The 16,482-nt window shown below is 46.8% G+C and overlaps 1 protein-coding gene across 1 annotated transcript in view; it reads right to left on the reverse strand.

Moving 5' to 3' along the window:
• Positions 1–6,570: 6,570 nt before the first annotated feature.
• Positions 6,571–16,482, reverse strand: part of LOC134928803 (uncharacterized) — a 35,310-nt gene continuing 25,398 nt past the window's right edge. Inside the window, exons 2-4 of the mRNA XM_063924794.1 lie at positions 8,173–8,232; positions 7,885–8,097; positions 6,571–7,270 (exon numbers count right to left, since the gene is read on the reverse strand). Of these exons, the coding sequence (XP_063780864.1) occupies positions 6,603–7,259 (657 nt within the window). The 5' untranslated portion in view covers positions 7,260–7,270; positions 7,885–8,097; positions 8,173–8,232 and the 3' untranslated portion in view covers positions 6,571–6,602. The remainder of the gene's footprint in view (positions 7,271–7,884; positions 8,098–8,172; positions 8,233–16,482) is intronic.

The following is a 16,482-nucleotide window of genomic DNA, read 5'->3' on the forward strand; positions in this document are numbered from 1 at the left end:
CGATTTCTGCTTGACGTGTCCTGTAGTAATATGCAATGGACAGATGATGCCGACTTAAGAGGCATATGGAAGGCTGAGGATTGTGTGGAGAAGGGTTCTCGGGCCTGGTCTCCACAGCTATAGCTGGTAATTCTGATATTTTGCCTTATATTCCTGCACAGCCTAGGTAAGCACGACATTATCAAATGCAGCCTTTCGAATAGAGAAACAAGAAAGTCTGAGGTGCGTACTTTCTTGTCAGAGGCGGGGCCAGAGGAAAGAAGCTGCACAACACAGCTAGTTCCCAGGAACAGAAGTCCTCCCCGGCCTCCACAAAAATCCACCGCATGTCGCTGGGGCTCCACAGGCGGAGCTAGGCCCGGTGGGGACACGCCTTCGTAAGTTCAGCCACAAGTGGGTTCACTCCCTGTTAGATCCCTGGGCAATAGATATTGTATCTCAGGGATACAAGCTGGACTGTGAGAAGATGCCCCCTCACCGACGGCCCTGCCGGCTTCCCCCCAAGAGAGGGAACCAGTGTTAACTGCAATTCACAAATTGTATCTTCAACAGGTGGTGGTCAAGGTTCCCCTCCTTCAACATGAGGGGGTTATTATTAGACCATGTTGTAGTCCCGAAACCAGACGGTTCGGTCAGACCCATATTGAATTAAAATCCCTGAACATATACCTGAAAAGGTTCAAGTTCAAGATGGAATCGCTAAGAGCGGTCATTGCAAGCCTGAAAGGGGGAGACTTTATCGTGAATCGGGACATAAGGGATGCATACCTTCATGTCCCCATTTATCCACCTCATCAGGCGTACCTCAGAATTGAGATACGGGATTGTCATTACCAATTTCAGACGTTGCCGTTTGGTCTCTCCACGGCCTTGAGAATATCGCCACGGTAATGGCAGAAATGATGGTGCTCCTGCGGATGCAGGGTGTCAATATTATCACGGACGATCTCCTCATAAAAACGAGATCACGAGAGCAGCTGCTGAACAGCGTATCACTTTCTCTGGAAGTGAAACGGCAACACGGCTGGATTCTATGTATTCCAAAGTCGCAGTTGGTTCTTACAGCTCATCTGTCTCTCCTAGGCATGATCCTAGACACAGATCAGAAAAGGGTTTATCTCCCGATAGAGAGAGCTCAGGAGCTCGTGACACTGGTCAGGAATCTATTGAAACCAAAACAGGTGTCAGTGCATCACTGCACTCTAGTCCTGGGAAGGATGGTGGCATCATGCGAGGCCATTCCCTGCGGCAGGTTCCATGCGAGGACCTTCCAATGGGACTTACTGGACAATGGGTCCGGATCACATCTTCAGATGCATCGGTTAATCACCCTATCCCCCAGGGCCAGGGTGTCTCTCCTGTGGTGGCTGCAGAGTGCTCACCTTCTCGAGGGCCGCAGATTCGGCATTCAGGACTGGGTCCTGGTGACCACGGATGCAAGCCTCCGAGGGTAGGGGGCAGTCACACAGGAAAGAAATTTCCAAGGTCTGTGGTCAAGTCAGGAGACTTGCCTTAACATCAATATCCTGGAACTAAGGGCCATATACAACGCCCTAAGTCAAGCAGAGATTCTGCTTCGCGACCAACCGGTTCTGATCCAGTCAGACCGCAGTAGCTCATGTAAACCGCCAAGGCGGCACAAGGAGCAGGGTGGCGATGGGGGAAGCTACCAGAATTCTTTGCTGGGCGGAGAATCAAGTAAGCGCACTGTCAGCAGTGTTCATTCCGGGAGTGGACAACTGGGAAGCAGACCTCCTCAGCAGGCACGACCTCCACCCGGGAGAGTGGGGACTTTATCAGGAAGTCTTCACGCAGATTGCAAATTGATGGGAAATGCCACAGGTGGACATGATGGCGTCCCACCTCAACAAAAAGCTAAAAAGGTTTTACGCCAGGTCAAGGGAACCTCAGGCGATAGCTGTGGACGCACTGGTAACACCGTGGGTGTTCCAGTCGGTCTATGTATGTCCTCCTCTTCCTCTCCTACCCAAGGTGCTGAGAATTGTAAGGAAAAGAGGAGTGAGTACAATATTCATTGCTCCGGATTGGCCAAGAAGGACTCGGTACCCGGAACTGCAAGAAATGCTCTCAGAGGACCCATGGCCTCTGCCTCTCAGACAGGACCTGTTGCAACAGGGGCCCTGTCTGTTCCAAGACTTACCGCGGCTGCATTTGACGGCATGGCGGTTGAACGCCGGATCCTAGCGGAAAAGGGCATTCCGGATGAAGTTATTCCTACGCTGATAAAGGCTAGGAAAGACGTGACAGCAAAACATTTTCACTGTATATGGCGAAAATAGGTTGCTTGGTGTGAGGCCAGGAAGGCCCCTACAGAGGAATTCCAGCTGTGTCGATTCCTGCACTTCCTACAGTCAGGAGTGACTATGGGCCTAAAATTAGGATCCATAACGGTCAAGATTTCGTCCCTATCCATTTTCTTTCAAAAGGAACTGGCTTCACTGCCTGAAGTTCAGACGTTTGTTAACGGAGTGCTGCATATTCAGCCTCCTTTTGTGCCACCAGTGGCACCTTGGGATCTTAACGTGGTGTTGGATTTCCTGAAATCCCACTGGTTTGAGCCACTTAAGACCGTGGAACTAAAGTATCTCACGTGGACGGTGGTCATGTTGTTGGCCTTAGCATCGGCTAGGCGTGTGTCAGAATTGACGGCTTTGTCATGTAAAAGCCCATATCTGATTTTCCTTATGGACAGGGCAGAATTGAGGACTCGTCCCCAATTTCTCCCAAAGGTGGTATCATCGTTTCATTTGAACCAACCTATTGTGGTGCCTGCGGCTACTCGGGACTTGGAGGACTCCAAGTTACTTGATGTAGTCAGGGCTTTGAAAATCTATGTAGCCTGGACGGCTGGAGTCAGAAAAACTGACTCGCTGTTTATCCTGCATGCACCCAACAAGCTGGGTGCTCCTGCTTCAAAGCAATCTATTGCTCGCTGGATCTGTAGCACGATTCAGCTGGCGCATTATGCGGCTGGACTGCCGCATCCAAAATCAGTAAAAGCCCATTCCACAAGGAAGGTGGGCTCTTCTTGGGCGGCTGCCCGAGGGGTCTCGGCTTTACAGTTTTGCCGAGCGGCTACTTGGTCGGGTTCAAACACCTTTGCAAAGTTCTGCAAGTTTGATACCCTGGCTGAGGAGGACCTTGTGTTTGCTCATTCGGTGCTGCAGAGTCATCCGCACTCTCCCGCCCGTTTGGGAGCCTTGGTATAATCCCCATGGTCCTTACGGAGTTCCCAGCATCCACTAGGACATCAGAGAAAATAAGAATTTACTCACCGGTAATTCTATTTCTCGTAGTCCGTAGTGGATGCTGGGCGCCTGTCCCAGTGCGGACTTTCTGCAATACGCGTATATAGTTATTGCTTAATAAGGGTTATTGTTATGAGCCTTCCGTTGAGTGAGGCTCAGTTGTTGTTCATACTGTTAACTGGGTAAGGTTATCACAAGTTGTACGGTGTGATTGGTGTGGCTGGTATGAGTCTTACCCTGGATTCCAAAAATCCTTTCCTTGTAATGTCAGCTCTTCCGGGCACAGTTTCCCTAACTGAGGTCTGGAGGAGGGGCATAGAGGGAGGAGCCAGTGCACACCAGATAGTACCTAATCTTTCTTTAGAGTGCCTAGTCTCCTGCGGAGCCCGCTATTCCCCATGGTCCTTATGGAGTTCCCAGCATCCACTACGGACTACGAGAAACAGAATTACCGGTGAGTAAATTCTTGTTTTTGTCTGTATCTCCATCAGATACATTTTGGCCTTACCCCTGTAACTATAACCATTTACCACATAAGATCTACTTCCAGATACCTACTAATGTTTCCTAAATTCAGTGTGCAGCTGAGATGCTCTATCTTCCTTTAATGGGTCCCCATATGTGGAGCAACTTACCTGGGACATTTAAATCTGACGCCTGTCTGACACCTTTCAAAGCTTCCATCATTTGCCACTGTAAACGTGTTTGTGATTGTCATGCTTAATGTCTTTTCTCTGTAATAGGGTTGCGGCTGTTTATTTACAGAACATAATTGACAGGTTACGCTCAATGTATTTATTCCTGGTAAAATTCTCAAAGTAAAATAAAATTAATGTTTTTTACAAATATGTAGCATTTAATTTATTACTTCCTCTATAAGTATTATTTATAACTATACGTTGGGTACGAGATCCGGACAGTCTGGATGCTGATGGTCAGAATACCGTCAGTGGCATCTTGACAGACAGTCCTGACACTTCTTCATAAGTAACCTAACCCTACCCCTTACCCTCTCCATAACTCTACCCCTTACTCTAAACGTGCATACACATGGTGAAATTTTCACTATCTTCGATTTTGACTTTGCGATTTCCCCTGAACTCCCCGGAGCGCTGAACCACTGATATTGACTTTACTTGAGATTTTGACTATGTGAGATTTTGACTAAGTGACAATTTTGACTATACTATGTACTAGATTGTACACAATATAGCCAAGACTGACTTGTCTGCCCAGTCTATCTCTCCCTGCAAAACTGGAAGTGTGCATCGGTATCACGAGCTGTGTACACACAGTGCAATTTGCACTAACTTTCCTTACGACTTTGGGGTAAATTTACTAAGGTCCCGATTTTGACCGAGATGGCGTTTTTTCTTCAAAGTGTCATCTCGGTAATTTACTAAACACTAATCACGGCAGTGATGAGGGCATTCGTAATTTTTTGCAAGTCCAAGTAAAAAATTACGAATGAATACACCATCGGTCAAATTACGCCTGTTTAGATATGAATCTCGGTCATTTACTAACCATTCGTAATTGTAATTGCTGCCGCGAAAATGCATTCGCGGCCGCGAAAAATTACAATTCGTAATTTTTTCCTAAAAAAAAACGCGCCAGCCTTTGAAAACCGCGTTTACATGTGTACTCAATTATCCATTACTCACACCTGAATGTTTGGCCCTATAAAAGTGTTTCAGGCACATTCTGAACTTCTCTCACTCTGAAATGGCGGCTGTGGTGTGTGGCAATGATTTTTTGTTTGCTGTGGGATACCTTAGACTGCTCCATGAGGCTTCCAGGAATCAGGCCCAGGTAAGTGAACATGGTCAACAGGTTGTCCAGGTACCGCGGAGGCTGCGCCAGCCTCGTTTTTTTAGAGGGCGTTTAAACTTAAATGCATTGTCCGATGATAGGGTCATACAGATGTTCCGCCTAAATAGAACCAACATTTTCCACCTGTATGACCTTGTCAAACTGGGCATAGACCCTGAGACAGCACGCTCTCGCTCTGTCTCAGGCCTACACAAACTCCTGGCTGTGTTACACTTTATGGCTACTGGGAGCTTCCAGGCTGTGGCAGGCGACGTCATTGGTATCTCACAGCCCACCTTTTCAAGATATTTGATGCAGGTGAGTCTAAAAATACATATGCGGTTATGTCTAAGTGTTGCTTCTGGAAGTTGAAACAACACAGTATTGTAGAGAATACCTAACATGACACTCACCTTAGCTTCTTTAATGTCCACTCAGGTTTTGGATGTGTTGGAGCCACACATTAAAGCCTCAATCTGCTTCCCTACCGAGGAGTCGGAGTGGAGTGCTGTCAGGGTAGCTTTCTATGAGCTTGCTGGCATGCCCAATGTGCTGGGGGCCATAGATTGCACACACGTTCAGCTGAGATCACCTAAGGGCCGCCAATATATATATACTAATAGGCATCTGGCACAATCAACTAATGTCCAGGTGGTCTGTGATGCAAACATAAAAATTATGAGTGTTGTTGCAGGTTACCCTGGTGGCTGCCATGACTCCTTCATCCTCAGTCAGTCATCGCTCTTCGATAAATTTGAGGACGGACAAATGCCTGATGGCTGGCTGTTGGGTATGTTTAAAATGTTTTGTGTGTATGTATTTTAACCACAAACTAGAGTTTGGATGAGGTGAAAGAATAATCTAACATATGTACTAATGTTGACTATATATGTTTTTCAGGTGATGGGGGTTACGGCTGCTACTCTTGGCTCCTTACTCCATTGTCCCAACCTGATTCTCCTGCTGAACACAGTTACAATCATGCACATAAGGCTACGCGGAATGTGATAGAAAGATGTTTTGGTGTGCTGAAGTCACGGTTTCGGTGTCTGGATAAATCTGCCGGCCTTTTGTTGTATAGTCCCTCAAAGGTGACTAGAATTGTGTTCTGCTGCTGTTTTCTCCATAATCTGTGTTTAAGTCAACATCTGGCACATGATGAGGGAGAAAGCAGTCAGCAAGCAGAGGAGTTAGAAGCATCTGGTGACAGTGTGAGTACAAATGTAGGGAGGCAGGTACGGCAAGAAGTGATCCTGCGATATTTTTCAGGTCAGTTTTATTAGGCTGTAATTGTCCTTGACTAAACACTTTGCGCTACTTTCTATTGTGTGTTTTGTTACTTACTGTTTGTTGTTTATAGTGGTGTGTACATTGTGCTTAGTTTATGCTAAAAATACATTTTCAGTCATTACCCATGAAAAACATACATACATACAGAGCAGCTTCGACAATGTTGGAGACGGACACAGGAAGTTGTGTGTTTGTCAAATTCAAATTTTTATTTTTCAAATAACATTGTTGTTATTTTTTGCGCTTGTGTGTGCTGGGTGCTGGCTCACTGGCACGTGCTCTTGAGGAACGCCGAACAGGGGAGGTTACTGGCGTTTGGATAGGGGTCGTGGTCCCCGAGCTGGAGGTTACTTGGTGAGCTCCCATCAGTGAAATATTGCTGCTCAAATTATTTAGGCTTGCAATCAGCTGAGTGTTGGTAGCAGTGTGGCTGGCTACAATCCTGGATAACGACTCATTCACCACTTGGTTGTGCTGAATGAGCTGAACGAGAGCCTGCTGATGGCGCTGTTGCTCATCTATGATGCGGGATAAATGTGCAAGCATTTGGCTGTTGTCAGCCCTAATTTGCTCCATTGAGGTAGCCATTCGCCCTACTTGTACTATCAGTCTGCCCGAGTTGCGACTAATACGCGGTAGATGATGGGGCAGACTGGCAAGGTGTTGTGTATGTGCGGTCAGGCTGGCATTGCTTTGGGCCTGTTGGCTTGTCCAACTGGCCCAAAAATCATCTGGTATTTGGCTTGGGGGCGGAGCTTGTGCCAGTTGTGGACTGATGGATGCTTGGGGGATATCCTGCAACTGTATTGGCTGGCTTGGGTCAACAGGTGTAAGTTGCAGTGTGATGGTTGGCTGTTGGTCTTGGCCCTGCTGGTCCACGTCAGCCATCAAGCTGTGCTCTGTATGGGGTGGGCAACATGCAATGTTTATTTGTATATTTTTTTCAAGGCTAATGCTACACATTACTACATTCATAATACTCCATTTTTACACTTTTTACAGTTGATTTTATCAACTTATAATGTTTTTTAGGTAAAAAAACATATATACCAACACAGGCGGAAACATAGACAGATTTGCATAATCCTCACCTAACTAACTCCCCTCCACAGCATTACACTGTTAGATTCCCTCCCCTGACCACGATATAGACTACTTACCTGGATAGTCCAGAGGAGCCGAGCAAGTAAGCCATCTACATACTGGACAGGGGAGATGTGTGAACACTATAATGTTGTGGATACTGTTTTTTATATTTAATTGTATTCATATTTTTAATAAATGTGCACGTGTGTGGGCTCAATTTTAAAAAAAATCTGAAATTTTTAAAAAATGATGTTGTCGAGAACATCCACTAAGACCTTATATAATAATTTTTTTTCACCTTTAGAAATTGAAGACGGAACAACACATTGCTTGTTCTGGAAAACATGTAATCTCCAAACCAACTAACAACATATTAACTGTACTGTGTATATTATTGCTTATGTGTTTAATTTCTGTTTTTACTCACCAGATAACTGAGGTGATCGGGGCTCATCACTCTGAGAACTCGCCAATAGTGCCAGTGGTGGCTGGGGTGACACTGCCGAAAGTCGTCGCCTGGGTGGGGATGATGGAGCCGCAGATTCCGAGGCAAGACGCCGTGTCGAACTTGGCCTCCTGGGTAAGTGGCCCAAGCCCTGTGATGGGCGCCTTACAGGAGGTCGGCTTCCAGAAGCAGAACCTATGTGAAAATAAAAACATTAATATTTTGTACTTCTATGTGTTTTCAGAATATGTGACTACAGTGAAGACTTACCTGCAATCCCAGCCTCATCCTGACTTGTCTGAGGCCTGTCTGGCCGGCTGGTCTGTGTGACTGTAGAAAAAGTGGACCAAACATTATTACCATGCTTTGTGTAAAAACAACCACTGCAAAGCCTTATTGTACTGTAACCATCTATTAGGTTAAACAAATAATTTCAGCTTAAGAGCTTCTAGCTTCATTATTTTGAGTTGGATATACAAATGTACATGATGTGGCACACAATAAATATGTTACATTTTTGAATTATGCCTCAGATATTGCAGAGATTCACTACTTGCAAATGTTTTAAAAATGTAATGTTGCAAAAATTGCAACGCTTTTCAGAAGAAAAAAACAAAACAAAACATTTTTTAAAAAGCAGACAACACACATGTCCAAGCATTAACGCCAAAAAAAAATATCTTTGAGTTTAAATTTATAAAAAACAGTGCACATGTTTTTGAACAATATTTAATTTAAGAAATAGCCTATGCAAGGTGAAAAAAGCACATTCTAAACACAAACACACCTTAAGGGAGCATAGGCCTGCAATATGTGAAAAAATAAGAATTTACTTACCGATAATTCTATTTCTCGGAGTCCGTAGTGGATGCTGGGGTTCCTGAAAGGACCAAGGGGGAACAGCGGCTCCGCAGGAGACAGGGCACAAAAAGTAAAGCTTTAGGATCAGGTGGTGTGCACTGGCTCCTCCCCCTATGACCCTCCTCCAAGCCTCAGTTAGGTACTGTGCCCGGACGAGCGTACACAATAAGGAAGGATTTATGAATCCCGGGTAAGACTCATACCAGCCACACCAATCACACTGTACAACCTGTGATCTGAACCCAGTTAACAGTATGATAACAGCGGAGCCTCTGAAAAGATGGCTCACAACAATAATAACCCGATTTTTGCAACTATGTACAAGTAATGCAGATAATCCGCACTTGGGATGGGCGCCCAGCATCCACTACGGACTCCGAGAAATAGAATTATCGGTAAGTAAATTCTTATTTTCTCTATCGTCCTAGTGGATGCTGGGGTTCCTGAAAGGACCATGGGGATTATACCAAAGCTCCCAAACGGGCGGGAGAGTGCGGATGACTCTGCAGCACCGAATGAGAGAACTCCAGGTCCTCCTTAGCCAGGGTATCAAATTTGTAGGATTTTACAAACGTGTTTGCCCCTGATTAAATAGCCGCTCGGCAAAGTTGTAAAGCCGAGACCCCTCGGGCAGCCGCCCAAGATGAGCCCACCTTCCTTGTGGAATGGGCATTTACATATTTTGGCTGTGGCAGGCCTGCCACAGAATGTGCAAGCTGAATTGTATTACACATCCAACTAGCAAAAGTCTGCTTAAAAGCAAGAGCACCCATTTGTTGGGTGCATACAGGATAACAGCAAGTCAGTTCTCCTGACTTCAGCCGTCCTGGAACCTATATTTTCAGGGCCCTGACCACATCTAGCAACTTGGAGTCCTCCAAGTCCCTAGTAGGCGCAAGACACCACAATAAGCTGGTTCAGGAGAAACACTGACACCACCTTAGGGAGAGAACTGGGGACGAGTCCGCAGCTCTGCCCTGTCCGAATGGACAAACAGATATGGGCTTTTTTGAGAAAAAAACCACCAATTTGACACTCGCCTGATCCAGGCCAGGTCCAAGAGCATGTTCACTTTTCATGTGAGATGCTTCAAATCCACAGATTTGACTGGTTTTAAACCAATGTGTTTTGAGGAATCCCAGAACTACGTTGAGATCCCACAGTGCCACTGGAGGCACAAAAGGGGGTTGTATATGCAATACTCCCTTGACAAACTTCTGGACTTCAGGAAACTGAAGCCAATTCTTTCTGGAAGAAAAATCGACAGGGCCGAAATTTGAACCTTAATGGACCCCAATTTGAGGCCCATAGACACTCCTGTTTGCAAGAAATGCAGGAATCGACCGAGTTGAGATTTCTTCGTGGGGCCTTCCTGGCCTCACACCACGCAACATATTTTCGCCACATGTGGTGATAATGTTGTGCGGTCACCTCCTTTCTGGCTTTGACCAGGGTAGGAATGACCTCTTCCTGAATGCCTTTTCCCTTAGGATCCGGCGTTCCACCGCCATGCCGTCAAACGCAGCTGCGGTAAGTCTTGGAACAGACATGGTACTTGCTGAAACAAGTCCCTTCTTAGCGGCAGAGGCCATAAGTCCTCTGTGAGCATCTCTTGAAGTTCCGGGTACCAAGTCCTTCTTGGCCAATCCGGAGCCATGAGTATAGTTCTTACTCCTCTACGTCTTATAATTCTCAGTACCTTAGGTATGAAAAGCAGAGGATGGAACACATACACCGACTGGTACACCCACGGTGTTACCAGAAACGTCCACAGCTATTGCCTGAGGGTCTCTTAACCTGGCGCAATACCTGTCCCGTTTTTTGTTCAGACGGGACGCCATCATGTCCACCTTTGGTAATTCCCAACGGTTTACAATTATGTGGAAAACTTCCCCATGAAGTTCCCACTCTGCCGGGTGGAGGTCGTGCCTACTGAGGAAGTCTGCTTCCCAGTTTCCATTCCCGGAATGAAACACTGCTGACAGTGCTATCACATGATTTTCCGCCCAGCGAAAAGTCCTTGCAGTTTTTGCCACTGCCCTCCTGCTTCTTGTGCCGCCCTGTCTATTTACGTGGGCGACTGCCGTGATGTTTTATCCCACTGGATCAATACCGGCTGACCTTGAAGCAGAGGTCTTGCTAAGCTTAGAGCATTATAAATTTACCCTTAGCTATATTTATGTGGAGAAAAATCTCCAGACTTGATCACACTCCCTGGAAATTTTTTCCTTGTGTGACTGCTCCCCAGCCTCTCGGGCTGGCCTCCGTGGTCACCAACATCCAAAACTGAATGCCGAATCTGCGGCCCTCTAGAAGATGAGCACTCTGTAACCACCACAGGAGAGACACCCTTGTCCTTGGATATAGGGTTATCCGCTGATGCATCTGAAGATGCGATCCGGACCATTTGTCCAGCAGATCCCACTGAAAAGTTCTTGCATGAAATCTGCCGACTGGAATTGCTTCGAAGGAAGTCACCATTTTTTTTTACCATGGCCCTTGTGCAATGATGCACTGATTTTAGGAGGTTCCTGACTAGCTCGGATAACTCCCTGGCTTTCTCTTCCGGGAGAAACACCTTTTTCTGGACTGTGTCCAGACTCATCCCTAAGCACAGGAGACTTGTTGTCGGGATCAGCTGCGATTTTGGAATCTTTAGAATCCACCCCTGCTGTTGTAACAGTATCCGAGATAGTGCTACTCCGACCTCCAACTGTTCCCTGGACTTTGCCTTTATCGGGAGATCGTCCAAGTAAGGGATAATTAAGACGCCTTTTCTTCGAAGAAGAACCATCATTTCGGCCATTACCTTGGTAAAGACCCGGGGTGCCGTAGACAATCCAAACGGCAGCGTCTGAAACTGATAGTGACAGTTTTATACCACGAACCTGAGGTACCCTTAGTGATAAGGGCAAATTTGGGACATGGAGGTAAGCATCCCTGATGTCTCGGGACACCAGATAGTCCCCTTCTTCCCGGTTCGTTATCACTGCTCTGAGTGACTCCATCTTGATTTGAACCTTTGTAAGTGTTCAAATTTTTTTAGATTTAGAATAGGTCTCACCTAGCCTTCTGGCTTCAGTACCACAATATAGTGTGGAATAATACCCCTTTTCTTGTTGTAGGAGGGGTAATTTTAATTATCACCTGCTGGGAATACAGCTCGTGAATTTTTTCCCATACTGCCTCCTTGTCGGAGGGAGACCTTGGTAAAGCAGCCTTCAGGAGCCTGCGCAGGGGAAACGTCTCGACATTCCAAACTGTACCCCTGGGATACTACTTGTAGGATCCAGGGGTCCTGTACGGTCTCAGCGTCATGCTGAGAGCTTGTCAGAAGCGGTGGAACGCTTCTGTTCCTGGGAATGGGCTGCCTGCTGCAGTCTTCTTCCCTTTCCTCTATCCCTGGGCAGATATGACTCTTATAGGGACGAAAGGACTGAAGCTGAAAAGACGGTGTCTTTTTCTGCAGAGATGTGACTTAGGGTAAAAACGGTGGATTTTCCAGCAGTTGCCGTGGCCACCAGGTCCGATGGACCGACCCCAAATAACTCCTCTTCCTTTATACGGCAATACACCTTTGTGCCGTTTGGAATCTGCATCACCTGACCACTGTCGTGTCCATAAACATCTTCTGGCAGATATGGACATCGCACTTACTCTTGATGCCAGAGTGCAAATATCCCTCTGTGCATCTCGCATATATAGAAATACATCCTTTAAATGCTCTATAGTCAATAAAATACTGTCCCTGTCAAGGGTATCAATATTTTTAGTCAGGGAATCCGACCAAGCCACCCCAGCTCTGCACATCCAGGCTGAGGCGATCGCTGGTCGCAGTATAACACCAGTATGTGTGTATATACTTTTTATGATATTTTTCCAGCCTCCTGTCAGCTGGCTCCTTGAGGACGGCCCTATCTATAGACGGTACCGCCACTTGTTCTGATAAGCGTGTGAGCGCCTTATCCACCCTAAGGGGTGTTTCCCAACGCGCCCTAACTTCTGGCGGGAAAGGGTATACCGCCCATATTTTCTATCGGGGGGAACCCACGCATCATCACACACTTCATTTAATTTTTCTGATTCAGGAAAAACTACGGTAGTTTTTTCACATCCCACATAATACCCTCTTTTGTGGTACTTGTAGTATCAGAAATATGTAACACCTCCTTCATTGCCCTTAACGTGTGGCCCTAATAAGGAATACGTTTGTTTATTCACCGTCGACACTGGATTCAGTGTCCCTGTCTGTGTCTGTGTCGACCGACTAAAGTAAACGGGCGTTTTAAAACCCCTGACGGTGTTTTTGAGACGTCTGGACCGGTACTAATTGTTTGTCGGCCGTCTCATGTCGTCAACCGACCTTGGCACGTGTTGACATTATCACGTAATTCCCTAAATAAGCCATCCATTCTGGTGTCGACTCCCTAGAGAGTGACATCACCATTACAGGCAATTGCTCCGCCTCCTCACCAACATCGTCCTCATACATGTCGACACACACGTACCGACACACAGCACACACACAGGGAATGCTCTGATAGAGGACAGGACCTACTAGCCCTTTGGAGAGACAGAGGGAGAGTTTGCCAGCACACACCAAAAACGCTATAATTATATAGGGACAACCTTATATAAGTGTTTTCCCTTATAGCATCTTTTTTATATATTTCTAACGCCAAATTAGTGCCCCCCCTCTCTGTTTTAACCCTGTTTCTGTAGTACAGTGCAGGGGAGAGCCTGGGAGCCTTCCCTCCAGCCTTTCTGTGAGGGAAAATGGCGCTGTGTGCTGAGGAGATAGGCCCCGCCCCTTTTTCGGCGGCCTCGTCTCCCGCTCTTAACGGATTCTGGCAGGGGTTAAATATCTCCATATAGCCCCCGGAGGCTATATGTGAGGTATTTTTAGCCAAAAAAGGTTTTCATTTGCCTCCCAGGGCGCCCCCCTCCCAGCGCCCTGCACCCTCAGTGACTGCCGTGTGAAGTGTGCTGAGAGGAAAATGGCGCACAGCTGCAGTGCTGTGCGCTACCTTAAGAAGACTGAGGAGTCTTCTGCCGCCGATTCTGGACCTCTTCTCGTTTCAGCATCTGCAAGGGGGCCGGCGGCGAGGCTCCGGTGACCATCCAGGCTGTACCTGTGATCGTCCCTCTGGAGCTAATGTCCAGTAGCCAAGAAGCCAATCCATCCTGCACGCAGGTGAGTTCACTTCTTCTCCCCTAAGTCCCTCGTTGCAGTGATCCTGTTGCCAGCAGGACTCACTGTAAAATAAAAAACCTAAGCTAAACTTTTCTAAGCAGCTCTTTAGGAGAGCCACCTAGATTGCACCCTTCTCGGCCGGGCACAAAAATCTAACTGAGGCTTGGAGGAGGGTCATAGGGGGAGGAGCCAGTGCACACCACCTGATCCTAAAGCTTTACTTTTTGTGTCCTGTCTCCTGCGGAGCCGCTGTTCCCCCTTGGTCCTTTCAGGAACCCCAGCATCCACTAGGACGATAGAGAAACAATATATGCATCCTTTACCCTTTAAAAATGACATTTACAACATTTAGCGGACATTTTTAAAACAATATACCAAATCAAACTTACCATCCTGCGTGGGTCGGTCCGAATCCCGGACATGAGTAGCAGACACCACTTCTGCAGGAATCAATGCCCGCACAGGCTCCTCCCAGTCCCGATAGCTTGCACGGAAAGGTGGGCCACCTCCGGTTTTACGTGCAGATTTGGCCTCTTTGGCCATCTTGGCCATGACACGCCGCTTAATATCATAAAAACGCTTGCGGCACGTGTCCTCAGTCCGCCTCACCACACCCTCACTATTCACAGCAAGTATTACTTGACCCCACAGGACAGACTTCCTGCGGGAGGACACCTTGCCAGCATCCTGACCAAACAATTGGCGATGGTGCTTCATCAGCTCACGCACCAAAGCCATGTTTTCAGCATAGCTGAACTTTATATTCCTGCCAGTCTTGGTAGTGGTGCGTGGCTGCGGAGCCACAACACCATCACTATCACTGGAAAATACAGCAACAGGCACCCCCTCCTCCTCCTCCTCCTCCTCACTAACCTCCTCCCTCTCACTACCCCCCTCCACCTCACTACCAGCCTCCACCTCACTACCAGCCTCCACCTCACTACCAGCCTCCACCTCACTAACCTCCGCCACCACACTGACCTCTGAGTCGGACATGACAAACAACAAAAAACACTGAAAAATCAAAACACAAAACACACTCCTCCACTACTCCTACTACTACACACCACGCTCACTCACTCACTCACTCACTCACAAACAATGACAAAAGACTGTAAAAAAAAAACAAGGACTAAAAAATTGACAAACTGTGAAAAAACAATACTACAAATATGACAAGACTACTTACACACACAGTACAGCACTCAACAATCACCAAACTCCTCTCCAAATCCACCAAAAACTCCACCAAACTCACCAACTCCAAATACACCTTCCTCTCTCCTCTCCACTAGCTAAACCCACGAGGTGCGGAGTGTTTGGGGCGGTTTTATAGTAATATGCACAGACACTCCTCCTTCACGAATACAACCAATCACGGCCGCGTGACGTAAAAGTAAAAACGCGGCAGCAATTTCCAAATCACTGCCGTAACAGACTTGTGACGCAGTCGTAAAAAAAACCAACAACGCGGCCGCGAAATAGCAAACGCGGCCGCAATCTACATCAGAAAAGCACGAATGACATCGACATCGGAAGAAACGAAAAATACGAATACGACAGCTTAGTAAATTAGTCGTAATCAATTCAAAAAGTTGCAATTTTACACTGTCGATGTCATTCGTGATTGAACTTGGACATGATTTTGGAAAATACGAATCTTAGTAAATGTACCCCTTTGACTATATAGTCAAAATCACAAGGTTACATTGCACCGTGTGTATGCACCTTAACCCTCCCATCATGTAGACTGACCCTAAGCCTTCCGCTACTGCCTAACCCTAACCTTCTCTCCTGCAGCCTAACCCTAGCCCTCCCCCTAGTGCCTAACCCTAACCTCCCAAGCATACTTACATTCTGCATTTTGACTGTTGGCGTTCCGATGTCGGGATTCTGACAGATGTCTGGGTTCCGGCACCGGTCTTCTGACCACCGGCACTGTAATTGTTGGGATGCCAACTACAACCTCATTCCATACCTCCCAACATGACCCTCTCCAGGAGGGACAGAATGCTCTGCTCCGGAACTTACCTCTTAATTTATGATTGCCGGCACCTGTGCTGACCAGGTTAATGGATAAGAAAGGTGTGTCAGCACAGGTGATGGCAATCATACATTAAGAGGGAAGTCCAGGAGCAGAGCATTCTGTCTCCTTCCTGGAGAGGGTCATGTTGGGAGGTATGCCATTCCACAGTCCATTAACATATAAAGTGTATAAAGTGTACCCCCTGGCTGCATGCAAAGCAGCAAATGAATTGCTCTGTTGGGCACCATCTAGTGGCTGCTGGGGCAACCAACAATTGAATTGGCCCCAAAGAGTCACGGCCCCAACTGTGAGTGAGGCACACTGGAGACACATGGTCTAAGAAATCTGAGGAGAATGTATTGGGCATTTCTGGACAATGACAGAGAGGTGGCTAAGAAGACATACAGAGATGGTTCATCTTATAATCGTGTTATTGAAGGGTCACAGCCGTGTCGCTGATAGTGGTATACAGACACAGGTGGCCATATTTATATGAATA

Source organism: Pseudophryne corroboree, chromosome 5, assembly GCF_028390025.1.
Source record: "Pseudophryne corroboree isolate aPseCor3 chromosome 5, aPseCor3.hap2, whole genome shotgun sequence".
Taxonomy (NCBI): Eukaryota; Metazoa; Chordata; class Amphibia; order Anura; family Myobatrachidae; genus Pseudophryne; species Pseudophryne corroboree.